Source organism: Lagopus leucura, unplaced genomic scaffold, assembly GCF_019238085.1.
Source record: "Lagopus leucura isolate 7727_CA_CO unplaced genomic scaffold, USGS_WTPT01 Super-Scaffold_100001, whole genome shotgun sequence".
Lineage (NCBI taxonomy): Eukaryota > Metazoa > Chordata > Aves > Galliformes > Phasianidae > Lagopus > Lagopus leucura.
The window spans coordinates 96,590,107-96,618,034 of record NW_024962262.1 but is presented as its reverse complement, the minus strand read 5'-3'; the positions used below and the strand labels follow the sequence as shown (position 1 = coordinate 96,618,034).

General features: G+C 45.1%; 1 protein-coding gene across 6 annotated transcripts in view; it reads left to right on the top strand.

The window, feature by feature from the left end:
* LOC122177277 (limbic system associated membrane protein) overlaps window positions 1-27,928 on the top strand; it is a 958,414-nt gene that overhangs the window by 906,146 nt on the left and 24,340 nt on the right. For all 6 annotated transcript variants that reach the window (XM_042866494.1, XM_042866493.1, XM_042866491.1 and 3 more), the window contains one exon: window positions 27,560-27,694. In XM_042866494.1, coding sequence (XP_042722428.1) covers window positions 27,560-27,694 — 135 coding nt within the window. The remainder of the gene's footprint in view (window positions 1-27,559; window positions 27,695-27,928) is intronic.

The window sequence follows — 27,928 nt, the reverse complement described above, 5'->3', positions numbered from 1 at the left end:
GTGCCCACTGCACCAATCTCAGGGCAGGCTTGCAGAGTTGTGACCCAGTGTGTTGGGAAAGCACATCACGTGTGAGCGTACTGTGAGGAGTGTAAGCACATTCTACCTCCTTTTGCCCTCCTGCCCTATCCCCAAGCAAACAGACAGGTTCGCTCCACAGCACAGGGGCATGCAGCCCCAGCACGGGTCTTCTGCATCGCAGCACTGCAGCCTGTTGTCAGCTTGCAGCAGTGAGTCAAGGAGACAGAACTTTTCCCCTGCCTCCATCCCAGCTGGCTGTTCGTTTCTCTGGCTGGGGGGCCACAAACAATGGCACTGAGCTCTGCAGGGGGACTCTGCTCCCTGCCCTGAGCTTCCAACTCCTTCCTGGCACCCCCACCGCTCTGCTGATGCTAGTCGTGTGGTAACTGTGATGTGCTGAGGGATGACACCTTGCTCACAGCCCTCCCTGCTCTTCCCTCCCCTCCTGTCTGCTGGCACCCAGTGGTTTGCTGGCTCTTTTTCATTTCTCTTCCTTTACCTTCCCATCTTGTTTTTGTCCTCTGGAAATAATTCTAAGCAGTGTGATGTGCTGCCTTAGAGGAAGCAGGGTTGCTCTGGGCAGTTAGCCACACATCTGGATAAGGATCTTAAGAAGAAGAAAAAAAAAAAACCCAACTCTAAAACACAATCAGAATTTTCTCCATTCACAGTTCCTTTAGTGCTTGCTAGGGCTGCTGGCAGAGCTGGGAGGAGGAGGGGGTCAGCTCAGGGCTTAGGGAGCGAAGGAGCTGAAGGTGAAGGCCAGTGCTTTAGAAGCAAAGATGTAAACAGAAAGAGAACTGTCAAAGCTGTAAGAAGCTCAGGGTTGAGATAACCGAGGGAGACACAGTTCAGGACTGAGGTGCACTGTGTGCAATGCAGTGACTGCCTGAGGCACTCAGCCCAGTGCCTTTGCTGTGCTTTAGTGCTCTGGATGTTGCCCTGTGAACTTCACAAACCAAGGAAATGCAGGAAAAAATGCAAAAGAAAAGGAAGTCCAACTAGTTCAGTTGTTCTGAGCAGAGGAGGAAAAGAGAAAATTAATATTTCATGCTTTCCCATGTAGAGCTAAGTCTTCCATGGCATGCAGAAATACATATGCATGCATATGTACGTACGTACACCAACTCTTAGGCAGTACTCACTCAGAAAAGCTTCAGGAGCAGCAGAGAGCCCCATGCTGAAACTCCCTAGATTTGGCTCCTGTCCCTAAGCCCAGTCCTTGGCTGCCCTTCCAGAGCATGTTAGCAAGGGCTCTGTCAGCTGCACTGCACTGACGGAGTTGCAGTGGGGTTAACAGTAATACCGGGGAAGCTTTTGCTCATTCTGTGCATCATCTGTCAGCAGCATGCTCTAGGTCTGTTTATGATGGCAATCAGATAGCAAAACTTCCAGAGGGAAATGCCCCACCAGAAGGCGTTTGTGCAGTAGGCACGGGAATTGAGAAATATGAATGATGGGTGAAAATGTGAGCTGGTATTTATATATATATAATGATAGCTCTTTACTGGGAAATGAAACTCAGCAGGGGAGAAAATACTGTGTAGATTTCAAAAGTCTTCACATGTCCATGCACCATAGAGCATTTCTTCTCCTTCCCTTGTTCAACCCTGACACTTTAGATGCCTCAGACTTGAGCAGTCTGTTTGAACTCCCTGCTGTTAAAAAATCTTGAGGAGACAGCTGAAGCACTTTGCTGCTGACGCCTTTCTTCCAAGGCATCCAGGAGCCAGGTGAGAGCAGTATCTGGGCTAGTTTTTGCTCCTAGGAGAGTAGGCAGACTCCCAGCTGCCTCCATGCCCTGTTATGCCTGCTGGGGGAGATAAAGCTGCTGGGTCTCGCTGGCCTGTGGCTGTCCTGTGCTGTAGTGAATCAGTGATAATCCCAGCTTGCTTAGGAGGTGGGATTTCTGTCTCTAGTTAGGAGAGCCTGAAGGGTTTCTCTTTTACAGAAAATTCTTAATAGGGGCTGGTCTGATTTTTGCTGATAAACCTGCATTTTACTCAGGCTTATATGAAGGCACACTTTCACAGCATTGTGTATCTGTGTGCATGAGTTCCGTGTCCTTGCCTTACTGACATAAAGAAGTGCCTTTTCCTCTCAGCTTCACAGATCCAGAAAATCACAGACTCACAGAACTGCAGGGGTTGGAAGGGACCTCAGGAAATCATCAATTCCAGGGCCCTGCTAAAGCAGGTTCTCTACAGTAGGTTGCACAGGTAGGTGTGCAGACAGGTCTTGAATACCTCCATAGAGGGAGACTCCACAACTTCTCTGGGCAACCTGTTCCAGTGCTCTGTCACACTTAATGTAAACAAGTTCTTCCACTTCCATACGGAACTTCTTATGTTCAAGTTTAGGCCATTATTCCTTGTCCTGTCACTGCACACCACTGTGAAGAGCCTGGCCACATTTGTCTCCCACCTCCCTATACTCATTTATAAACAGGTCTGGAGCCCCCAGTACAATAAAGACAGAGAGCTATTTGAAAGGTCCAGAGGAGAGCCACAAAGATGATCAGGGGACTGGAGCACCTCCCCTACGAAGACAGGCTGAGGGAGCTGGGCTTGTTCAGCCTGGAGAAAAGAAGGCTGCAGGGTGACCTCATTGCAGCCTTTCAGTACCTAAAGGGAGCCTACAAACAGGAGGGGAATCAACTCTTTGAAAGGGTAGATAACAGCAGGACAAGGGGAAATGGTTTTCAGTTGAGGGAGGGCAGATTTAGGTTGGATGTCAGAGGGAAGTTCTTTACAGAGAGAGTGGTGAGGTGCTGGAACAGGCTGCCCAGAGAGGTTGTGGATGCCCCGTCCCTGGAGGTGTTCAAGGCCAGGTTGGATGGGGCCCTGGGCAGCCTGGTCTAGTATTAAATGGGGAGGTTGGTGGCCCTGCCTGTGGCAGGGGGTTGGAGATTCATGATCCTTGAGGTTCCTTCCAACCTGGACCATTCTGTGATTCTGTAATCAGATTCCCTCCCAGTTTTCCAGGCTGAACAGACCCAGGTTACTCAGACTTTCCTCATACATGAGATACTCCAGGCTCTTCATCATCTTTGTGGCCCTTCACTGGATTCCTTCCAGGAGTTCCCTGTTGTTTTTTTTGTACTGGGGAGCCCAGAACTGGACACAGTATTCTAAATGTGGCCTCACCATGGCAGAGCAGAGGGGGAAGGTCACCTCCATTGACCTACTGGCCATGCTCTTATTATCCTGCATCCCAGAATAACACTGGCCTTCTTGGCCACAAGGACACACTGCTGGCTCATGGCCATCCTGCTGTCCACCAGGACTCCCAGGTCCTTCTCTGCAGAGCTCCTCTCCAGCAGATCAGCCCCTAACCTGTACAGATGCTTGTGGTTATTCTTCCCCCGGTGCAAGACTCTACACTTGCTCTTGTTAATCCTCATCAGGTTCCTCCCTGCCCAGTTCTCCAGTCTGTCCAGGTTTTGTTGAATGACAGCACAGATTTCTGATGTGTCAGACACTCTTCCCAGCTTTGTATCATCAGCAAACCGCAAAAGTTGAACTCTATCCCTTCATCCAGGTAATTGATGAAGATGTTGAATAAGACTGGACCCAGCACCAACCCCTGGGAACACTGATAGTTACTGGCCTCCAACCAGACTCTGCACCACTGATGAGATGTTCTTTCACCATGAACATTATCAGCAGAAATATATATGTTTCCAATGGCAGGATTGTTTTTGCTGAGAATGTTAGATTAGGCAGAAGGGATTTTCTTCTCTAGAAGAACCTCCTGGCATTGGGAAAAGTATATTTTGTCTTGAATAAATTAGGGAATATCACAAGGAAATTCTTCCACCATCTCACTTTTACAGCCATTCTATAATCAAGATTTTAAGAAGAGAGGGATTGAAGATCCTGAGGTAAAGGATGATGGGAATCTTTACTCTGATCAATTCTGGGATATGGAACTCTCGGATGAATGGATCCATGATACTCAATATTTATTCATCATAAATGGATTTTAACAGTAGTGATTTGATTGTGCTAGACATATTAAGTATGAATCAGTGGAAGAGGTCATTCTGAGGATATCCAGAATCAGAAGAAAGTCAGGATCTTGGGAACTCATGTGATTTTAATGCACTTAAGTAGAGGTGGTAAGGCGTCTTTTTGCACTTGGCACAGTGAAATATTGACCGTTCACATGAACTCTCCACCCTGGGCATAAATTATTGTAGAGGGAATTGATTTTGAATCATGTTTTATATTTAGAAATATATGACTTATAAAGTGCAGTGCAACATGTGGTATGTAGGGTGTCTACAGTAGCAATTGAGTTTGAATCCTGACTGTGCTTTGGAGGCATCTCTGCATACTGTGTGCTGGTTCCTGTGGCAGGGATGATCACTTTCCAATGCAGCTAAACCAGGAGATGCACTGACTCACTGGCCACTAAGGGAGTGTAATCTATTGAGCCTGTCCCATGGTTCCCAGCTAGTCCCAAGTAACCCCCTGTGATGGGAATAGTTCATCTCTTAAACAGTTTTGCTCTAAAAGTCTGTCTCTTTTGCACTGCACTCTCAATAACATAGACACAGTGGCAGGCCAGGCTGGGCTCTCAGTCTCAAGAATTCAGCCTCTAGAACCTATTACTTCTTGTTGGAGTTATGGCCACCTAGAAGAATGTGAACTTGCCTGGATAATTATTCCATCTGATACTTTTCTCCACCATTGGCAAGCTTGTGTGATTTAGACTTGCCTGTGGTCTAGACTTACCACGCATTGACTGCCCGTTGTTTATGCTGATGAGATCAAATGCCTTCACATTGACCCCTTGATTCCCTGATGCTGGCTGATAACTGCTCTTTCTCCAAAGTATGCTGGCAGTGCCTGGTGGTTTAGCTGTGTTAGGTGAGAAAAAACGATGTCAAGAGATCACTCTCACAGTGTGCTCCACACGTGGCAAGGCTGACGCTTTTCCTGGTTACCTGCAGGGAGCCCTTCTCTCTAGGGCCCTTCTACATAAGAGCACTGTAGCACAGTGCCTTCTGCTGCTTTGGCTGGAAAATGCTGCAGCCCTTTCCCTATTGTAGAGGTACCTGCCAAACTTCCCATCTCTTCTCTGTGTCTGCCAGAAATTGAGTGTTTGCGGCCTCTAAGGTCAGATACTGACAGCAAGAATGAAGAGAGAGCCAGCACTGCGCTCGTGTGCGCTGCACCCACCCTGCCTATCCATTCCCTCACTGCCTCTGAAATGGTGATTGGTTCAAAGAGAAACTGAGTATTGAGGGCAGTCACTACCTTTAAGGGTGCCATTAAGCCATTGTGCTCTTTCTCATTTCCTTTTCCCAGCACTGCAGAGAGTTGCTACTTAACTGGGACTTTCCAAATAGCCTACTGGAGTTAGCCATCCAGAGCCAGTGACTTTCTGTGCATAGAGAGCATCTAATTCTCTTAAAGCCCATGGCAAATCCCAGCATTATTTCCTATGCAGATGACTGCTACACAGAAGCAATTAGGAAGATAACCAGTATCTTCCCTTCCTCTCTTCCATTTTTAAAGCTGCAGGGGACAGTGGCAGTATTTTGGTTACAGATAAGTATAAATGAAACCCTAAGGTGCTGGCAACCCAGAATACTTGTATGTAGCAGTTTTAAACTAGCATCTAGATTTGTATCTCGGATATGGTTCCTAGCTTTGCTTCTTTGAATAGTAAATCTTTTTCACAGTTTGAACTGTGAATATAATTTAGAATTAATGTACCATGTATGTCTTTGATATGGCCAGAAGGGACAAGTTATGTATCTGAGTTGGAGCAGAAAGATGTATCACCGTATTGGCAGGATCTTTACCACCAGAACAGGAAGTGCAGGAGTGTTAAACTAAAGAGACATGGAGAATATTTAGGTCTGGAAGTGTCAAGTATGTACATCTGTGATAGCTGCTCCAGATTGGTGTGAGATGTTTCAGGTGTAGAAGTGGAGTGGAGGAGGCATGAAAACATCTGCAGCAAGGAACCATCTTCTGCAGCCACCGTATTTCCTTCTGTTAGGGGTCCAGCACTGGGCAGATCCTGATCCTGTGTTAAGGTTCCTTCTTGGGTACATTCTTCTCCTTTTCTCTTCATCTGTGGGAAAGAGAGAGAGAAGGTTTTTACTGTGTAAAATTGTTTACGGTTAGAAAGCTGAACAGCAGTTTGCAGCATTATATGGCCTTGTTAAGTTATGGTCTGCTTTTCTGCTTGTTGCCTTACTTGAGAAGGAAGGAAAGAATTAGCGCTCGCTAAGTCTGAATGGTAAAATTAATCATGGCTGTGATTCAGTATGGGCAAAACAGCTACACATTTCTCTGTTATTTTTAATTTTGGATCCGAATTGCAGAGTGTATGGAACCCAAAATAGCGACTGAATTCCTGGGAGCAACTTCATTTCCAAATGTGAACGTATCAGAATTGCCAGGGACTGCAGAAAAGGTGCAGGCAGGCGAGCCTGCTTTTAAAGGATCAAAAAGCCCCTCCATTTCTTTGGAGTTAGTCTGAGCTGTTGGTAGTGAGAGATGTCAAGGCTAGAACAAGGCAGATCATGGAGGTCTGGCTAAGTTTGACCTGCTGTTTTTTAAGGTGCCCTGCCTTTCTCTCAAGGACTGGCTAACACCTCATGTCTCTCCTTTCCATTTCTTTTTTTCTTTTTGTCTTCTTTTTTTCAGGGAGGTCATTATTATTACTATTACTATTGCTATTATTATTATTATTATTATTGGTTTGCAGTGTTTTTTGGGTTTTTTTTTTTAGTCATTTGTGTTGCGGTCTCTTGAGAGCAATGAAAAGAAATCAAAATGCTTTTGTGAGTTGTGACAGAAGAGTGCAAATAGATTGATTAAAAACGCTGTTTCTTTTTTTAATTTAAACAGAGCAGAGCCTTGTGGGTAATGTGCATAATGTATGCTCGGTGGTAACAAGCTGGCTGTGGTGAGAGAGGAAGAAAGTGAGAGAGAGAGGAAAAAAATTGGAAGTGGAGCCAGTGTTGTTCTGCCTTTAAACACAAGATTGATTTTACATTTTCCCTGCGTGTCACTTTCATTACTAGCAAATTAATCCTTCTCTCTCAGGCCTGAAACTTATTTCTGGGGTTTCTCATAAGAAAATAGCTTTTGGTGTTCTGCCTATTCTTAAAAAGGGAGCTCAGGGCTTGACTACATGAGGAAGTTGCACTTATTTAGCCAAATGTGTAATTTTAAGATTGACCCTGTTACAGAGGTGCAAATGGCTGGTTTGTTTTCATTTTGTTTAAGTCTGCTATGCAACTGACAGAAACACAACCGTCTAGAAATGATGCAATGGTGTTGACCAGAGGGTGAGTAGCATCAGTTTCACTATGTTGACAAAAAGTTACTTCTTCACAACTATTGCATCTGGTCCAGATAAAAAAAAAAAAAAGCCTGTGGCTGGAAGGATCAAGCCCTCAGGAAACCTCAAGGAAGGAGAATGGGAGGTGTTCCTCACCCTAAAACGGCTCTGCAGAGCAAGTGCTTTGGAGCACAGGGATCTGCCATGCTGCTGCAGCCCTCTGGATCTCGGGGAGTTTCTAAGCCTAATAACAGGCCAGAGTTATTGAGCTCTTATTTCAGGTCAGTGATTGCAGGCAATTTTATAGTTAAATAATTTCACTGCCTGAAGCTACAATGATATTGCAAGTTGAGCAAGCCATTTCACCACTTCTGGGTTTCTAATGAGGGCTTAGTGGGACCACTCTCTCTTCAGTCTTCAGTTCACAGTACCAACCTTAGAAATTTGAACGTGCTTTATTTCCATTTAAATTACCTGGTGTACATTGAGCTTAAATCATTTCTTTGCAGTTGATGACCACTTGGGTCATTGCCTAGATAGCAAATCCTCTTGCTTTGTTGTTTGACTCATCTGTATTGATTCCTCTGACAAAGTGAGAGGGCTCTTCTGATTCAGTTTTGGCTCGGAAAGCTGGAGTGTGACCTATTGCCACTTCCTTTGTTAGGTTAACTTTAACATTTTCATTTACCTTCTGTTTAAGATGAGCAGGTAGATCCCAGCTGGCCACTCTCGTGGAGAAGCACTTGCCAGAGTGATCCAGATCTGTTGCGCAGATCCATACAGGCTCCCATAACGGGGCTATGTCTGAGACCTGCAGTGGCTGGCTAACATTTGGGTTAATGCAACAGCAATTTCTTACCATCAACTGCTGCCACAGAATGAAAGTATAAGAGTATGTTTTTCGGGCTGGATTGGGCAGGGTACTGCAGTCCAATTGACAGTGGTGACTCATAATCAACTCGGGAAGGTTAGGAAGACGGTCTTTATTTTTCCTGCTGAATATCAAAGAGCACACAAAAATAGCCATTTGCAGCGACGTGAAGATTTTCTCCTATCAGTGAAAATACAGCCTATTTTATCTGACCATAGGTCAGGTGTTTATTTGGATTAACAAACAAAAGGCATGCCAGATGCAAGGAGGAGAGAGACTGCTTTTGAATCAAAGGACTCTTATTTTGTCTTTTCCTTCTGAAAACTCTGGTGGCAGCATTTCAAGATGCTTAGGCTACGTTTCAGTGAAAATGACTGCCAGCTTTTCCTTTGCTGTGTGGTGGCCAATTCTGATGGAGGATCTGGTATGTGATTAGGCTGCTTAAGTGGCAGGTGGGGGAGTGCATCCACTTATACAGTTATTGTTAAAATGAGGAGCTTTTGGGACTTCTCTGCAGGAACTCTGGATTGTTGGAAATGTTCCATCGGGTTTTTCAAAAACGCTCACTTATAGACAGGCAAATCACAGTTTTTACTGCTGTCTTCTGGATTTACAGGAGCCTTGAGAAAGCCATTGGCTTCTCTTTGAGCATATGCTTGTTCAAGCATACCTGCGCAGAGCAAAGGAGTGCACAAAAAATGGCTGCGCTATACTCAGTTCCATTCTGAATGACTTTAAGGGGAAGGAGCCAGTGAACATCTGAAGTACTTGCTGCTGCTCACTGGACACCAGAACTTGTAGGAATTTGGACTGATTTTCTTCAGTGTGAACAGTGTGGTATATTATTGACATCCCTACTCCTGCCATTGCAGAGGACAATCTTATTTTGTCCTCTGCTATGTGTCCTATGTGTCAAACAAGTTAAGCCCAGAGTGATTCTGTCTTGAAATGGAGACCAAGCTCTATTCCCTTTAGAATAATTTGCAAAAAATGCCCCAGAAATTATTTCATGGGAAGACAGTATCTCAGTCTTGATGCCTGCTCTGATGTGCGAGATTGCCAGCATCGTTTTTAGATACGCTGTGCTTCCCAATGGACTCCTGGAAGAGCATGTCATTTGGAAGACACTGATTATTGCAGAGTGGACCCAGAATGACAGCAGAAGAGAGTGTCCTAGAAGAGTAGAAGTGATCAGTCTGAGGGGGTTTCGGGGAGAGCAAGGGCCGCTGCAGGGCAGGTGGGTGGACACAGGCAGAAACATAGGGTTTGCAAGCACAGGATTTGCCCACAGTAGTGGGCAAGTTTGTACCTTACAGTATAAAGCTCTTCTTTTCCAACAACAGAGTTAATCAGCATTGTAAGCAAGGGATAAAAAATTGAGGATGAACATCACAGAAATTAGAAGGAATGGGGAAGGAATTTTGTGTTGTCTTGTTTATCAAGAAACAGAATTTTGCTGGGCCATGATACTAAATTACAAGCGTATTATCCTCATGCCTTCCCAGCTCCAGTGCCAGCTCTTTTCTTTTCCAGGTGAGGCATTATTGTGTTAATTCTTGCAGGAGGAGGGGAAAAACAAGTCCAAGTGCCCCTGTTTGAAACGTCCTATCAGTGCATAAAATATGTCTGCGGATTTGAGAATTACGCTGACTTCACAACAGTAAATTTCAGATAAATAATTTATCTCCTGCAAACACATTTCTGTGCTCTTACACATCCATTTGTTTCTGGAAAGCAGCGGGGGCGATGGGGAGGCAGAAGTGATTGGTGCTCACTGGGGAACTTCCCGTGGTGCCGCCTGTAGCTTGGGTGTTGTTGGCTGCTGGAGGTGAGGTTTTGTTCTCGCAGCCACCAGCTCCCACATCATAAATAAAGCCATTTTGGAAACAAGAGGCACCTTGAGCTAAAACAGGCATTTCTCACAGTATTGGCAGATCAAGCCAGCAACTGTTGATTTTAAATGTTTAATGAGCAATATGTTGCTGATTCTGGTAATAATGTTGTGTTTGCCTAACCTTTCTCGGTATGCTCCCTTCTGCTGTATCACTGGCAGGTTTCCAGGAGAGAAGGAAAGGGAAAGAAAATAAAAACCCACCGGGAAGGTTGAAGCAGGTGCAGGGAGAAGAGGAAGACTTGAACGAGTTAAGGAGAAGGGGCATAAAAGGAAGGGGTAGAACTTATTTAAAGAGAAGAGACAGAAGCAGGATATTGATGCCATGCCAGAGTATTAAACTGGAGTTTGCAGAAGACAGCTTTTCCCTGCTGTGATATTCATACTGAAGAAATTGGAAGAGAAAGAATGGGTGCTAGTATGAGATGGACAGGAAGAGTTGTGCAGAGCTGACTCCAGGTCCACAGCATTGTCCAAGAGTTCAGTCAGCTGGTTAAAAGCGGGTGGATTGGAAGAGAAGAAGCATAGTGTAAATCAGTTAAGGTGCTCAGTTACTTCTGTGTCAGGCTCATGCAGTGCTCACTCTGAAGGCTGTCAGCAGTATACTGTATATTTTCCAATTTGCTTTTGTTTGACCTGTAGTTGAAAACTCTGAGTCATTCATCATAACCTTCTGTGACACTGGGTAGCAGGTTGTGGCCGTATTGAGGTTTATGTGCGCGTGAAGAATACGAGGGAGGCTTCCTCAACCAGAGGAGGTGGGAGCATGGAATGGAAACTAAAAAAGACTGCTTTTCTAGTCATAAGTGGATACCGCATTCACTGCTGTGCTCATCCTAGACTAGATCCTCCCTCTGCTGGTGTGAGCGCTGGCCACTGCTTGCTGTACAAGTCCAACCTCGTGCTTAATTTATAACGTGACTATTGCACTGGGGAAAGTACAAGACCGAAATACTGGAAGCTGAAGGCTTCAGTCTTCAGAACAGAGAGGTGTGGGGCAGCAGGGTCAAACGCTTCCCGCTCCAGTGCCTCAAGTTCTCTTCAGTGTGAGTTACGCAGAGAGTTACTGTGCAAAAACTGTGGGAGGTTTTTGTAATATCTTGATTGGGCTCCTGAGTAAGAGCAGGCATTTTCTCATCTTTTAATCATTACCTGTTTGAATGATGCTTAAATCAATGCCTTCATGCCAAATGCTCACTGCCCTATTAGAAAGTCTCTTCTTGCTTTACATAATGGCTTATTTATTGCTTCCATTGCATGTACAGCACAATATATATTGTCCAGAAGGGAGATACAGATACTAGGTCATATGCGGTGAAGGAAGATTTTTCTCTTTTTAATGAGGAGAATATCAGCTTTGCAGTGCTTGTTATACTTTTGTTTCCAGGCTGCTGAGTACAAATTGCATTATATAAAATTGACCACACAAATACTATGTGTAGAAAAGTGTGATTTGAGACACTGTTAGAAGTAGAGAGCAGCAGGACACAGAGGATGTATCTAAGAAAAGCCTTGTCAGAAAAAGAGCAGTGATCCACCCAGGCCATGTCTTTCCTCAAACAATGAGAGAGGCTTAAGAAGACGGTGTCCTTTATTTATATAAGCTGCCTGATTTATTATTTTACTTTTGTGGGATAACCTGCCACTTCCTTAAGTTACTTGCTTCCTTGTTAAAAAGTGAGTGCAAAACATGAATGTATGTTCCACATTAAATTTTCAATTTTTAAGAGCAAGTATGCATAGGATTGCTGAATTGACCTTCTCTTTCTGTTGTTTACTCTTTCCTTTACACCATCATTATATCTTCTATTGTTTGCCTGCCTTCTTGATAAATGCCTTAAGGACTGAAGTTGATATGTGCAAAAGATATTTTTGTGAGACTTGAGCTTTCCACCAGGGTCCTTAAGTATAAATAGATGCAGACTGTAATTGGTTCAAACCAAACACCTCTTCAGTAGGTCATCTTCAAGGAAATTTCTAGCAGACATGCTCTTTCACACGTGGCATTCTTTGTTATCAACAGCTCCCAGTGATTTCTCTTTAACTCCATTAGTTGTAGGGGATTTTTTGTTCTGTTTTGTTTTTCTTTCTCTTCTTATAATTCCATACAGCTTCGAAGTGGAGCAACCAAGTATTTTCCAATCATGTAATGGGAGATGGAATTGTCTCTGTTGTAACAATCTCCACATTTGCCATGTAATAGACAACTGTAAAAGCAAAACAAAGCCGCAAATACAGGAACTCTTCTCCCATTTGCTATTTCTCTGTGAATGTTTTTGTCATTGCAGTAGTTCAGATGAGTTATGGCCAGGTTTTGGTCTTTTAGACAGAAATATGATTGGAAGGAGAAAAGAATAGGAAGATATGAGAAGTAATAATAGAGGAAGAGAAGGAGAAGAAAGAGAGGGTAAGACAGAGAAGTGATAAGGCAAAAAGGGGTACGTGAGCTGAAAAAGAGGGAAAAGGGTGAGAAAGTGGAAGCAGGAAGGTGATGGGTCAAAAGCAGGAGAGGTGATGGAGATCTCTGGGATGGCAAGCTCTGAGGGTTGTGAGCTTTTCTTGCTAGGACAGAGCCCTGCAGAATTCAGTGTAATCTCTGGCCGGGCCCTTCAGTTTAGGGGCATATAAACAGAGGAAGATTTATTGTGAATTCTGGTTAATAACTTTCTCAAAGGGGAGAACTCCTGTATTCTCTTTGAAATACAATTTCTTGTCTCATAAACTGAACCAGCTGTGACTGTTCCCTCTGCACACAGACTTTTTTCATCTTCTTTCCTTTTTTTTTTGCTGGGTGTATGCGTGTGATTTTGCTTAATGATTTTTCCCTGCAGAAGGGACCCAGAATGTGGTGCTGTACACAGTTTTGTGATCAGTGTCTTTGCACAAGCACAAGAAAAATGCCTTGGGCATTTTCTGCTTTTAGAAAGGAACAAGTGTTAGGCTATTAGTCTGAATCTAACTTAGACTGCATTTCTCGTGAGAAAACTCAGTAGGAAATTCTCCCGCATCATTCCCTACAAAGGCCCCTGCCTAACCTGAAATTCAGTTTATCACCTAGTCTTCAGTGAAGGGGCTGGAAGGGCTGTTAGCACCTTCACAGCTGCCATGCAGACAGCAGGGAAGGGGCTGTAGGTCAGCATCCCTATGTCCTTTGTTCCCATCCCAGCTCTTAAGGCATCTCTTCCTGGACAGGGCTGATGATATACACCACGGAGCAGGTAGGGACCTGGATTCCCACCTCAAAAGGGAGTCAAGGCCATCTCCCTCCTCGTGACTCTTAAGCAGTGCTGAATGGTCTCTGCCGGCATCGTCTTTGTGGGTACTTTAAATGTTTACTCTATCTTTAGTTTCTTAATTGAAAAGAGCACAGCTTGTCCTTGGGCTAGTACAGAAATCTACCAGTGTTATGGATGACTGAGTGAACAGAAACACAGACAGGGAGTCATACATTCCTACCTCAACTCACTGTCTACTCCAGGTTAAGGTGTTCAAATCCCTGAATCATTAGGCAAGTGATGCATTGGTTGACATAGCATTCTAGCAGAAATAGCATGTGCAGATATCCAGAGGATGTTCAAATTGAGAAGGTTAAATGTCAACCTTCCACTAATTTCTGTTTGGCAAGGGCTTGGAAAGGCTTCTGGCTTAAGAAAACACCTGAACAAGTACCTCAATCTCTCATTCCACCAGCTTTCTATCATGACTTCCTACACATACCTTTAGATGGAAAAAGAACAGGGAATGGAAGAACCAAGATTTCCTTGCATGTGAGTGGAGATCACCTCATAGCAGACTGCATATGACAAATGCTCTTTGACAAGCTGCAAGTTAGTATCAGAGGATCATAGAATCATTTGAGTTGAAGAGGACCTTTAAAGATGATCTAGTCAACCCCTTTGCAATGAATAGGGACATCTACAGCTAGATCAGGTTGCTCAAAGCCCCATCCAGCCTGACTTTGAATGTCTCCAGGCACAGGGTATCTACCACCTCTCTGCACAACCTGTTCCAGTGCCTCACTACTCTTAGCATAAGAAATTTTTACTTATATCCAATCTAAATCTCCCCTCTTTTAGTTTGAAACCATTTTCCCTTGTCCTGTCACAAAATGGGAGGTGTTCCATCCTTTGGATCATTTTAGTGGCCCTTTTCTGAAGGCGCTCCAGTGGATCCGTGGCTCTTATGTACTGAGGATTCCACATCTGGATGCAGTACTTCAGGTGAGGCCTCACCAGCACAGAGTAGAGGGGCAGGATCACCTCCCTTGATCTGCTGAGTGTGCAGCTCAGCATACAGTTGGCTTTCTGGGCTGAGGGCACAGTGCTGTCTCATGTCCAGCTTGCTATCCACCAGTACCCCTGGTCCTTTTCAGCAGAGCTAAGTTCCATCATTTCATCCCTTGGCTTGTACTGATAGTGGGGGTTCCTGTGACCCAGGTACAAGACCATGCATTTGGCTTTGTAGAACCTCATGAGATTCTCCTGGGCCCACTGCTTGAGCCTGTTTAGGTCTCTCTGAATAAAATCCCATCCCTCGGGTGTGTCAACCACATCTCACAGTTTGGTGTCAAACTTGCTGGTGGTGTACTTGATCCCACTGTCAATGTCATTGGTGAAGATGAACCCTGAGGGGTGCCGCTCGTCACTGATCTCCATCCAGACATTGACCCATTGTCCAGCCCTTCCAGGGCTGTGTGAAAAGTGCTGGATCTTGCCTTCTGGATCTCCTGTGGTGCTGGGATTGTTTGTGGGCTCAGAGTACAGCTTCTTCCTTGTCTTCTTGAGTCATTAATCACAGACTGTCTCATAATATGAAGCGTTCTATTAGCTGAGGCCTTTTAGAGGAGTCGTCCGCATTCGAGATGCTAGCACTTACTTATCTAGAAATGGGAGGGTAGTTAGGTAATGATATGCTTTATCTGCCTTTAATATGATGGAGCAAACAGAAAATAATGAGGAGGCACCAAACTCACTCTGTCCCTAGGCTTCATTATAGAAGATCATAGAGACATATTATCTATCTTCTGACTTGTATGTTCCATGCATGCATATATACCATGTAAGTGGCAAAGCTGCTAGCAGCTTTGAGTTGCGTGTGAGCAGTGAAATTGTTTACCACAGATCAATATAACTCAAATACATCTGAAAGGCTCAGAGTTCAGTAACCACTTGCATGTTGTATTTCCAGCCAACACTATCTACTTTCCTCACTGCTTTCCCATGGCAATACACATTGCTTAGACTAACCCTGTGCATCCCCTCCAATTTTAATCAACCTTTAACTTGTATCTCTTGCTCTCTGTCTCGTTTCCTTATCTTTCTCCCTTTCTGTAATTTTCTTTCAGACTTCTTTCTCACCAACTATCTTCTTTATGCTTTTTTTTTTGTTTTGTTTTGTTTCATTTGTGTTTTGTTGTCTTACTTAGTTCTTCCCCAGTTCTCCATTCTCCTTCCTTCACCTCTTCATCCCTCTCTTTCCTGCTCTACTCATCCCCATGTATATGTAAGCTCAAACTGCCTAAAAATTATCTCAGGACCTTCTGCTCCTAATGCAGCATTAAAAAAAAAAAAAAATAGTCTGCACACAAATCCACCATTTTAATGTAGTTAACATTCCTCTCCTCCTTCAACTGTTCTGAAATTGCAGACTGCATAAAATCCCACCAGGATATTGACATAACCTGTAAGCCGGGAAGTTGTTTTAATCAAAACCAGCATCCCACTTGGAATGCTGAACCTAGAAATACAAGGACAGCAGTTTAGAGAGCAGCTGAGAAATAGGGAAATAAGTGATTGGGGAGAGGAGGTTTAAGAGCCATTTTTTTAAATTATTATTTCAATTCCTTCTGGTCAGAAGTTGCAGGACTTTTGTTTTTTTTCTTTTTTTTTTTCTCCATTGAGTCCTCGCCTACACAGAGTGCTCAGATGGAATATTGTTATTGGAGATGTGATAAAAAGGAATTAGATTGGGTGTCTGGATTATTAAGAGGGGTTCTTATCTAGTAAAAGTGTCAGAGGACCTCAGTCCACGGAGCACAGATGATTACTGTGGATGAATTCCTGGTCCTTGGAGGCCAGGTGGGAGGGCACAATTGTCGTGTTCCCCCCCCCTGTAAAATTTAGAGCAGCCTTGGCTGAGCCACTTACAAAAGTGTCTGTTACGTTGCTTGGAAAGCAGCGAACCAAAGAAAGAGCAGAAGATAGCCAGAACTATTTGTCAATTTTGAACTTGTGAACTCCACCTGTTTCCTTCAGTCCACGTTTCAGTCCAGGTTTCTATCTTTGTCCATGTGTGACTGGCCCTACAGACCAGCAGACAAGGACAAGATGTTGATAATTGCAGATGCTTTCAGTGGCAATGCTGATAAAGAGGAGAAGGGGCTGCAGTAAAGGAGAGGTGACCAAAATCTGCGTACTGCAGTGCTAGTAAATATGCCTTTGTAGATGCGAGCCAATGTTACAGCACTCTAGTCTGCCAGGAGGGAGAAGTGGCCCATTTGCAGTCTTGGTTTGTTGCGTAGGCAGCGTAGAAACCCACATGAAGCATACAGCTTTTGCGTTGTGGTGATGAGCGACAAGGGGAGATTTCTGTCCCCAGCCAGTGATCAGTTTATTCACTCAAGTATGAGGATTGATAGCACTTGCCACTATTAGCCCAGCTAATGTAGCTGCAGATGCTACATTTAATCATATAAACTATGTGGCGCAATTGCAGAACAAGGGCCTCTGGCCCATTGGAAAAGGGAGTGAAGCAGATTCCTAAGGGGCTGGTGGAGAGCTGCAATCAATGTGCATGCAAGTGACAGAAAACAAGAGGATGCGTCCTGCTTCTGCACAGCACTCTTGAGTAGGGATGTGTGTTTGTGTGCATGCATGTGTATGATCTGCTGAGTGCACATGAGAGAACAAACTGAAAGGATCTTGTGTATGAGATCAAGAGTATGCAAGAAAAGAGGCAGAGTTCCACTGTGCATGGAAATAAGGAAAGGAGAGGTTGCGGCAGTTCCATGGGATATGCCTACTCCACTGTGGCTGTCACCATATCCCTGACAACTTAGTCTTGATATCTGTGGGCAAATGGGGAGACAGAGCTGCACAGCTTTGTAAAGAAGAGAACAGCTTCAGAATGCTTAAGACCAGTGCTCTTCAACAAGGTGTTTGTAGTACTGTGAGGAGAAAAGAAGCTAGAAGGAAGCATGACAGACCTTTGTGCTGCTAGGAGGCCGTTGCAGGGGTGGTGTCTAGCTGGGTCCAGAACTCATCTGAGCGCAGCACTAACACAGAACAGCTTCCCATCTTTCCCACCTCTCAGTGTCATCCCCTTGCTGCAGCAGGGGCCAGAGCAAATGGCTGAGAAGTGTGGAAGGGCAGTGCTCAGTTTTGTTGCTGTGGGCTGAACTCAGGATTTGTGAGAGGCTGTGGAAATAGCCCCACTGACGTGAGATGAGCCACACCGGGACTGTAGCCTAGGTAAGAAGGATCAACCCTGAAATGTTCTCATGCAGAAATGGAGCCAGTCTCTGGTCACATCTGCCAAAACAGTGTTTTTTCTTGGGCGAGCATGTAGCTGTGTAGAGGCAGGCACAGTGCAGCCCTTGAGACAGTGAAGGCAAATGGTGCTCTGAATTGCAGTCCTCCAAAGCAGAGAGGAAGCAGAGAAAGCTCTGCTGTACCCAGGCAAGATTGCAAGCATCTCCTGCGTTCGTTTTCCTGCCTGCCAGCCTTCCCTTGCGCACCTCATCATGTTAATGCTCTGCCATGCGTTCAGTCCCAGCCTCCACGCATACTTTCCCCCATTTGTGCACCCATGCACATACACAGTTTTACTCACCTTCTCCTACTGCCCAGCTCTGTTACTAAGCTCCGACATGTCTGCATTCAGAACAAGACCAGCCAATGTCAGGTTAAAAATGAATATGTAGGGAATGTCCCTTTTCTCTAAGCTCATACCCTGCTAATATATACCCCGAGGGGGAGGGTATTCATATATACAGATAGCTATGGCTTTTGCTGAAGAGGAGCAAGGGAGATGAAGGTCTGGCCCAACACCTAGCACTTCGAATGAAGTGACTTGTCAAGTATGCAACTGTGGCCAAGATCCTAGAAGCAGTAAATTTAGCAGCACTCACTTCCACTGACAGCCTGTCATGTGCTTGAAACATAAATAGTGGTGGAGACAAATCACTGCTGTTTTCCTATTAAGCTTTGGCCCACTGGCCTCCCAGCTTGCCAGCAGCATTTCTACCTAGCCTGTTGCCATGCCTCATCTCAGGGACGGATGGGCCTCCCCACTGCAAGCTTTGGAAGTCGGGAAGGGAATTATTGTGCTGTTATTTCCTCAGGTGTCCTTGGTGTCTGGGTACTTGCTCAGCAGCTGATGGATTTCTCACTCAGGCCTTGTGCTGTCAATCCCTCCTCCCTCTGCCCAAGGTTGAGGGGACATGGGCCCTCTCCCTGGAGGTCTCAGGGTTTTCACCCCTGTCCCTGGTTGCTTCCACGTAGCCTCACAAGGTCGTGCTGATGGAGTAAATGAGGTGCTGATTTGAATAGGGGAGCAAAGGTGACATTTTCCGGTGCACCTGAGTGACTTGCAAGCACAAATGCCATTAAAAGCTGCTGGGTCTTGTTCAGTTAAAGCATTTAGAAGCTTTTGGAAACCTTGTTTTCAAGCATTAATTATTATATAACCATTTAATAAAACATGTCATCAGAAGCTTACATTAATCTTTACAGAGATGAGAGATCCCTTCGTGCTCTAAATTGAGGAATCAGCACATTTCCCATTCTTCCCTCTCACCTATCAGGTGTGATTCCTCTTCCCTTCTCTCCTCGAGGAAGATGAAATTGTGCCAGTGATTAAGGTGTCTTGCTCTGTGTTGGTTTAATTAGAACAAGTGCTATTTCAGCTATGGTAAAACTCTTGTGCTAATAAAACACCTTTCTCTTCAGAAAGGTTGCAGAAAGGAGCCAATGAGTCTGGCACATAAAATGAAGGTTTCTCATGCTCTCTCGGTCAGTGTTTTTGGTCTGCCGTCTGTACCCTACATCCAGTACAGCTGTTGAAGTTTTCTGTAAGCATCATGGAAAGAAAAAGCATTGGGAACTAGAACAAAGGCAATGAAATACCTTTTTGTTTATTTTTTTTTCTCAGACTTTCTTGTAGTCTCACAAGGTAACGTGGTGGAAGAAATGGGAAGGTGGTTTGAAACTGTTTCTTCTACTCATCATCTCTGCTTTCTCCCTTTCTGATGTCTCATTTTCCTGATGGGAGAGGATCTAACTCGTAGCCATGATTTGCGGTAGAGCTGATGACCAGCAGCAGGAGCAGCATCTGGGAGCTGAAAAGCTCAAAATCAGGGCCTGTATTTCCTCACCGCTTGCCTCCCCTGTGCAATTGTATAAGCTGCAAGATGAGCAAAAGCCTTCCTCCTCCTTCGCAGTCAGCCTTGCTAGTTTGAGAGAGAGAGACTCCCTGTTCTTTGTAAAGCAAGGGCGTGTTTAATAGCATAGGAATTACACACCCTGTGCTGAGGCAGTCATTTATCTGGACCAGTATCACTATGAATCAACAGCAGATAACTCAGATGATAATATCACAGGGGCCAGCCCAACTGATCTGAAGTTCCTGCAGTGTACGAGCCCAGGCGGTTATCTTAGCAGCACACTCCACCCTGCTCAAATCCTCTGTGATCCTTGTTTCGATACCTGGCAGTGCTTCATGCACACTGTCTTAAGAGCAGCCACCCAGCCTCAGCTTCCAATCCCCCATGTCCCCTGGAGAATAGCCCCTTGCTCCTTTCATGAATGACAGGTATGGTGATGGTGTCAGGCAGTCTCTGTGCTGGACCTAATTGAGAAACATTGCAGCAGGGAGAGTGGCCAACAGGAAAGCAAACAAAATGATTTTTCAAGGAGCTAATCCACCAATACAAATATTGGCGCCAGGCGTCACAACACACTGACGTGTTTTTGAAAGGGTAAATCTTGCTGAGGGGTGGCTTAACTCTTTGACCCCATTTCTACAGTTCAAAACTATAGCTGTGTAAAAGATCAGCGGAAAGATCCAGGCTGATACGGAAATCCCTGGTCTTTACGATTTAGTTGTGAACTCTGTGTTCAGAGTAGCCTCGCTGAAAACAGCGATGAGCTACAGGAATTGCGATCTTGCAAAAGCACATGAGATTCAGGGGCTGTGTGATCTGTCTGTGAAATGATTCACTCCGGTTTGCAGAGAAAGAACAGCAATGTATAAGCTTCTGAGTTAACACTGCTTCCTATTTCGAGTAAATCTGGGACAGACTGTAATTTCTTAGGCCTTTTTCACGTTCTGAACATAAAAGCATGGAATTCTGTGAGCTGCACTGAATCTTTGTGTTATTTTTATTTTTTGTATTTCTTACAGTGTTTAAGTTACATTGAAGTTCTGGGTTCATTCTTACCCCTTCTTCTCAAAAAGTGCAAGTGTACATAACACAGAAGGCAACAAACCCACATTTAAAAACAGGGAAACATTTTTGTGGATGCCAGCGAAAGCACGCCGCTTGATTCTTGCACAATAGTATATTGAGCATGTCTTGCTCTACACAGGACACAGGACTCTTGTAAGGAACATAAGAAGGACATTTAAAGATGCCACCAAGCACAGACCAACCCTGTGGTTCTTACACTGGCTGACTGGCACAACCAGTACTACTGAGCACCATCACATGAGGTTTCCCAAAGTTCTAAGCCTGACATAAGGGTTCATGGAATTAAAGTGAGGACATTGCAGTCCGTTCCTGCTCCCTGCTGGCAGGATAGAAGCAATCTGGTTCAGCTGTGCTTTATGGAAAATGCCCCAGAATGGACTTCTTGCTGTTATCTTTTCCTTGGCCTTGAGTCCTCAGGGAAGAACTTGTCAAATTTGTCTTCCAACTGCTTAACGATGATAGCATGAGTGCTTTGTCCAAGATGGAAGAACTTGTAGGGGAAGGAGTAGAAGAGGCCAAATGAGAGGAAACCAGGTGACCCAGCCATGGGAGACAGTAGTGATTGGCTGCTTTCTGTTGCATTTTAATTACCTTTCATTAGTCTCCATGACATGCAGAAAATCTCAGTCCCATGCAGCAGGTCTCAGCTGACATTGCCTTCCTGTGCTTAACACAGTGGGCAACAAATCCCAGCTGTGCTACCATCCATGACTGCACATCATGTAACTCCTAAACTTGGGGCTGCTGGGCTGGCACTGGCGTTCCTTGTTGGACCTCCTGCTTTCAACCAGCTTTTTATTAGCTGCTCCAGCACAGTCCCCTCAGCCCTGAGGACTTCTCTACCTTTCCCTTCCAATGCATGGTTTTATTCAAGCATCTGGTGTCATCGCAGGGATTCCTCCAGCTGATTATGATATCTGCCTCACATTGTAAAGTAACCTCCAATTTTAGGGATGGAGGAACAGTGCAACTATTGGTTTGTTCGTGTTTGTATGTCATTTTCTTGGCAGTGGGATTAGTACTTGATGTTTCTTAGCACTGTCCTAACACAACTCACATCGCAGCATGCAACATTTAGGGAGCATAATACTGTAGCTGTGACATTAGATGACTTAATTTACCTTGTGGCTGATAATTTACTTTATACATTGGCATCACGGCCAAGTTTTGTGCAAGAGCAATTTAGCTATTAAAAAAATGCTATTTCTGTTCATTAAAAAAGTGTTAGCAAACTTGGGTCCAATTCAATAAGTAATGGTGGTGGGTGGGGGAGGGGGGGAAAGAAGAAGAAAAGAGATGGGCATCTCAAGCTGAGGCAGAATGAAATACCTTTTTCTGATTCAACAAAGCCAGAATTTGGTATTTCAGAGAAAGGTTCCCTTCCTTATGTCCGCATAAGTTTTGAACAGAAAAAACGTACTCAGTTATTGAGACATAGTGGTCTCTTGCACACCTGCTCTGTGCCCACATCCAGTGGTGTGTGCATGAGACAACCTTTAGTGGTCACTTATGAAAAGGGGGAGCAGGAGTTTGGAGACAAAGGCTGCTTTCATCCAGAGCTGTTGTACGTGCACGCTAGGTGTGTAGGGTTTGGAGGAGGGTCCACAAAACCTACACACCTGCTAGGTGTGCAGGCTTCCTGAGCTGTTGGGGCACAGTCCTGGCTGGAAAGGTACAGCAGCCAGCTCAGCACAGAAGGAGAAAAAGGGATCGCTTTTGAGTAAGGTCCCATGAGCACCAGGAAAAGTCATGGCAGGATTATTTCCTCCTGATTTGACTCATTCGCATCCATGAAACCAGAGCTCGGCCAGAGCCCTCACTGGCACTGCACTAGTTTTTTGGTTCATGTGTAATAGCTACAGACCTAAGGGCATAGGAGGCATGAGGCCAGCTTGAACAATAAATACCCTGCTGTGCCTTGCTCCCTGAACAAAGTAATTATTGCCTTATTACATCTGACCCCTCTCTTCCTGTCCCTCTGGCAGTGGTGACTCCATGGCAGCCTGTGCCTCTCTGCACTGTGCATCTCTGTTCGCCACCATCTCTCTTCCTGCCTTTATATCTCACTCTTTGGCTCAATGCATTTCTCTGTGTCTGTAGCTGGCCACCATTTTCTCTTTTTCTCAGTCCCTGAAGAATCTCACTTTGTTTCCATTTCCCTCTCCCAGCTTCAGCTTCTGTCCCTCTCTTTGTTCCCTCTCTATTATCTTTCATTTTCTCCATCTATTTTTCTCCGTATCCTGTGCCATGCTCATTTTTCTACCTTCCCTCCTTGCTGTAGCATTGTAGCACTGACGGTCCCTTTGCTCATCTACCATCTGCTGCTCTCCACTGATCTCTTTGCTAAAAACAAGCTTCTTCAGCTAAGGGACAGAAAAATTGCCAAGTTCATTGGAATCTGTGATGGGTGAGGAGACGGAGGCTGATAAATGAAAACTTCAAAGTTTTGAATTAAAAAAAAAATCCCAGCTAGATGTAAAACAAGAAAATGACGTCTAAGTCTCCTGTGGCTATTTTTGGCTTTTAGAAGACTATTTCTAGGGAATACAAGTTACAGAGGGAAGAAAGAAAGTTAAGAGGGCAAGACCTTCAACAGTAAATGGACAGTGCAGAGGGAATAAAACTTCAGCATTGGAAGTTGCCACACACAAAATACATCACTTCAAATGGCATTTATTGATTTGCACTCCTTTTTCATCCCTTTACATCTTGTTTTAGGCAGAGGAGAGCCCAGCCAGGACACATAGCCCCTTCTGCTCACCCCTCTTCACAACTACAAAGGGACTTGGAAGAAACACACAGAGGCAGAGCATCTGATCTCTTTTTGCACATACCAAATGCAAACAGATACTTTCATGGAGCTTGAGCTTCAGTTTAATAGAAAAACACAACGGAATTAAAAAAAGAAGTGCACTGAGGAAATTTCTGCACAAGGAGGAGCCCAGTGTGGGAGGCACAAAAAGGAGAGGATGGCACACAGCATGGTTGCCACCTCTACGAGTGCACCCATTTCTAAAATGTCCATAAACACATGGGGAAAGTCCAAGTCTGTGTTTCTGCATGCACAGTGTGATTTGGCAGCATGGATGAGAGCATAGGCAGGTGTGCATGTCACTGGGGGATAATATACAGAGGGGCTTCTGATAGGGGCTTCTATGAGGGCACATCCATGGGCTGCGGAGAAGGATGCTTCTTGCCAGTAGGCTGGCACTGCAGGGCTGGCTTGCTGTTAGGGTTCATGATTTAATTTATGAACCCAGGGGATATGAAATGTGGCTGAGGCAGGCAGGCAGAGGAGACACACAGTAGGCCCCTCACAGCAAAGGAGTTGCCCCAAAAAAGACAACACAGCTGGGGGACAGCCCTTGTGAGCAAGGACGGTTTTGGCAGTGAGGCCAGGATTGTTCCCCTGGGTAGTGCACTTAAGGCAGATGTTTTCTGTCAGTGGGGAACAGAGCAGCTCACTTGCCACGAGCTGGCAGACCCGCTCTTCGCCTAACAGAGTATGTTCTTTGTTGTATGCACCAGAGAGCACTGCCCCAACCTTCTCCCTCCCCGCTTTGATAAACTGCAACGTGACAACCATCAGCTCCCTGCCAAAGCTGGCTTCTGCGCTGAAACATTTGTAAATTCGCTCTGTGTATGGAGCTGTGTTTCTGTTCCCCCCGCCTCGCTTTGCCTTGGAGGTTAGAGTTAATATGACTCACCTAATCTGGCTGCCAAGGTGAATTAGTGAAAACATCTCTACAGCTCTGTGCAAGATATCACAACCTGACATTTTTCTAACACACCGTGATATATCTTTTTTCTCTCTCTGATGCGTACTATGACACCTCAATTTTATATAAATGCTCTTTGTTACGAATGGTTAATGTACTCTAGGGAAACAGGGCTGCAAGCAAACGGGTCCTACTTGCAATGGGATTAACCAAGTTGTTTTAGGAAAATGTTGATGCCCAGGGTTGAAACAGATCACTGCTGCAGGGACAGGATCAGTGATACCACCACCACTGTTTCAGACAGCCTATCACAGAAACTTCTCCTGAAGTGGTATGCTCATATCTGCATCCTCGGGCAGAGGAATGAGGAGCTAAGTAGGCTTGGTGGTATCTTCAGCTTCCTTTAACACAGAAGCCTCCCTTTCACACATGCTGGTAGAGCTCCACTGGGCAAAGCAGCAGCCCCTCATATGAATCACCTGCTGGTAAGGGCTGCACATTGCTGCTGGAAGCCCTTCTGCTGGACACAGCACATGGTTTTAAGTGCATGCGTATATATCAGAGAGGAGCTGAAAAATATCTTCACTTAGGAAATTGTGCACTTCTTGGGATACTTTCTGGAGCCCCTACAATGCAGTGCTCTGATAGACAGACTTAGCAGCACCCCTAATGAGGGTGCCACTCCATTAGAGCTGGTAAGTCACCCTCAACCCTTTTTTCATTACAGTGACAGTCTTCTGACAAGGGCAAATTGCAGGAGAAGCAAGTCCCACTTGGAATGAGCCCTGTGTATAAACAAGGCAGAACTGCAGAGCAAATGATTTGCAAAGCAGAGGCAAATTATGTTTTAACCTTTTCCCTGTAAGTCTTTCCTGGATGTCCAATTAACTTTCCAGTCAACTGGCTGACCTACCAACTGGGAGTGCTGCTGTGAGAGGAGTGGAGTAGTGGTTGTCAGCTCGGACTGAGGGTGGCATTTTCAAAGAGCATTATTAGCAGGCAGCAGCGTGTTAGAAGATGATGTGGGAATTAGAGGAGATCCCAGCCTCCCAACCAAAAATGATTCGTGCTATGGCAGAAACACACCAGATGTATTGGCTATACAGACAGCACCACAGTGCAGAAGTGTTGCAGTTCTCTGCCTATGTTCAGCTGTGGTGATGCTTCGTATCTGAAATGCTGTGTACAGTTTAGGGTGTTGTCAGAGAGATCTAAACGGAAAGAGCAGGAATGAATAAGGTCTACAAAACCTCACCAATAGGGAAAGGTTGAAAGACGTGGCACTATTCAGCCAAAAAAAAAAACAACCTGGTGGCAATCAAGGGAAGAGCATAAGTGATTTAAAGTTGATAAAAGACTATTGCAGAGAAGGAGGGAATGAGTATTTGTTCTTTTTGTCAATAGGTGGCAAAGACAAAAATAATAGACTTAAATTGAAGCAAGGAAGACTTGGTCAGGCTGCAAGGAAATGGTTTCAGCAGCAAGGACAGGGAAGCACAGGAACAGCCTGTTCAGAGAGACTGCGCAGCCTGTCACTGGAGGGCAGGGCAGGGCTGTCACCAAGAAACAACCCTTGTGTCATGCTGAAGTATGGGAATGGGCTTGATGGGCACTGAAGCTCCTTCCCGTACCAGGACTGGCCTAGCACTGCTCCTACAGGAGTTAATATTCTCAGACTTATTCATGAGCTACCCCACTGAAAAATACCTATGCAAATCCTGCCCTACTTCTTCCTCCAGGAACTCTGCCCTGGCTGTCCATAAGCACCAGCATAAGATTGAAGCAGTGTGTCAGAGCACTGGCAGGGTTTTGCCAATGGATTGCCTTGTAAAATACGTGTTGCCATGCAGAAAGACATACAAGTTTAGATGCTGTACTAAGTAACATGATTTAGTGGGGAAACATTGGTGATAGGTACATGGTTGAACTGGATGATCTTGGAGGTTTTTTCCAACCTTGGTGATTCTATGATTCTGTCATTGTAAGGCATCTCAACCGACTGCTAGGGATGAGAAAACCTGCATCAGAACAGTTGGAAATTTGAGATTTACCAATGAGGTATCCACTCATCTGAACATCTGGTAGGAGTTGGAGGAGGGATCACTGAAAGAAAGGGGAAAGCTTGTCTTCCTATGGGCTTAAAAGATGCATGTGCTGTGTGTCTGCATGACAGGGGATGGTTTTCCCTTAGAACGGTTCTGAAAATTGCCTGGAGAAAAGAAAAGGGCAGAAATAATGGTGTGATGGACAGATTTCTGAGCAGATTCTGAAGTTGCTCAAGTTCCTATCTCTAGTGCAGAAGTCAAATCACTCTGTGTGTGTGGTGCACCCAGCTTGCCCAGGCTTATACACTGCAGCAGCCAAGTGTCTGTGTGGTAGGATTTGTTGCAGGTGACTATAGGGGACTTGAGCTCCGAAGAGGGGCTTAAAGCAGTGCTGCAGAGCCGAGGAGCAGCCCTGTCCTCCGGGCCTTGGCTGAGCTCCGTCAAACTAATGGGAAGTGGGCACAATTTCAGAAGTGCTCAGCACCCTTTGAGCAGAAATTGTCTCCTGGGCAGAGTTTCACTGGAAAATCTGACTGTTCTCCTAGAAGCCTGAAAGGGAGTCCTTGTTGTGTTGATGTTTTCTTTGAGGGGGTATGAGGGGAAATCTGTCCTGATTCTCAAGTCACAGCTTTCAGAGCTGTCCTAGCGAGGCAGCACAGCTTAAATGTGTCATTTCATGTACCGTAGATGGAGGATTCGTAATGATTATTGGGCTCTGTGGATCAAATGACACTTGATTTCTCAGTTTGGATGTGTTTAACTGTATGTAGCACGGCCTGATCGATGGCTCTTCAGGGTGGCAGCTGCTCTGAGAGGCAAAAAGACATTTTTCCCAGTTTGGCAGTGATGAAAGGGCTGCTGACAGTGTACCAGCATATCTGGGGAACCAGCCACCCCTGGTCAAGCACATCAGTGGGCTGACTTCTCTCAGTCATACCACAGAACTCAGTCCACCCTCACATGATGGAGATTGTGTCTATTGGGCAGCCTGTGCAACACTGTACTACCACTTGTGCTTCCTTCTCAATTTCCTGAACCTGAGTTTTCGATAACTAAATGAAATGCAAATATCTTGCTGATACAGCGTCTGAAATAACCTCGAAATAGCTCCCTCAGTGGCTGTTGTTTATTTGCAGAATCGCTGTTGTGATTGTTCCTCCATAGCAATTAAGCAGAAGGCTTCCCCAGTCTGTATGCCTACCAGAGAGCCATCACCTGTATTTTTCTGTTCTGCAGGAAGGGAGTTTGAAGGTGAGGAGGAGTACCTGGAGATCTTGGGGATCACACGAGAGCAGTCGGGCAAGTATGAGTGCAAAGCTGCCAACGAGGTCGCTTCAGCAGATGTCAAGCAAGTCCGGGTCACTGTGAACTGTGAGTACCTCGCAGGAGAGCAATCCTTGCCCATGGGCAAGGGTGGCTGTGGGGTAAATGGAGGTGTCCTCCAGGTCCATGTTAAAGGATCTGAAATGGGGGGGAGCTATAAGGCTCTTACCATAGGGTGGAGTTTGTTCTTTAAATATCAAAATATGTAAGAAAAGGGGAGAAAAAAAGAGAGATGAATCATCACAGAATGGCGTGGGTTGAAAAGGACCACAATGATCACCT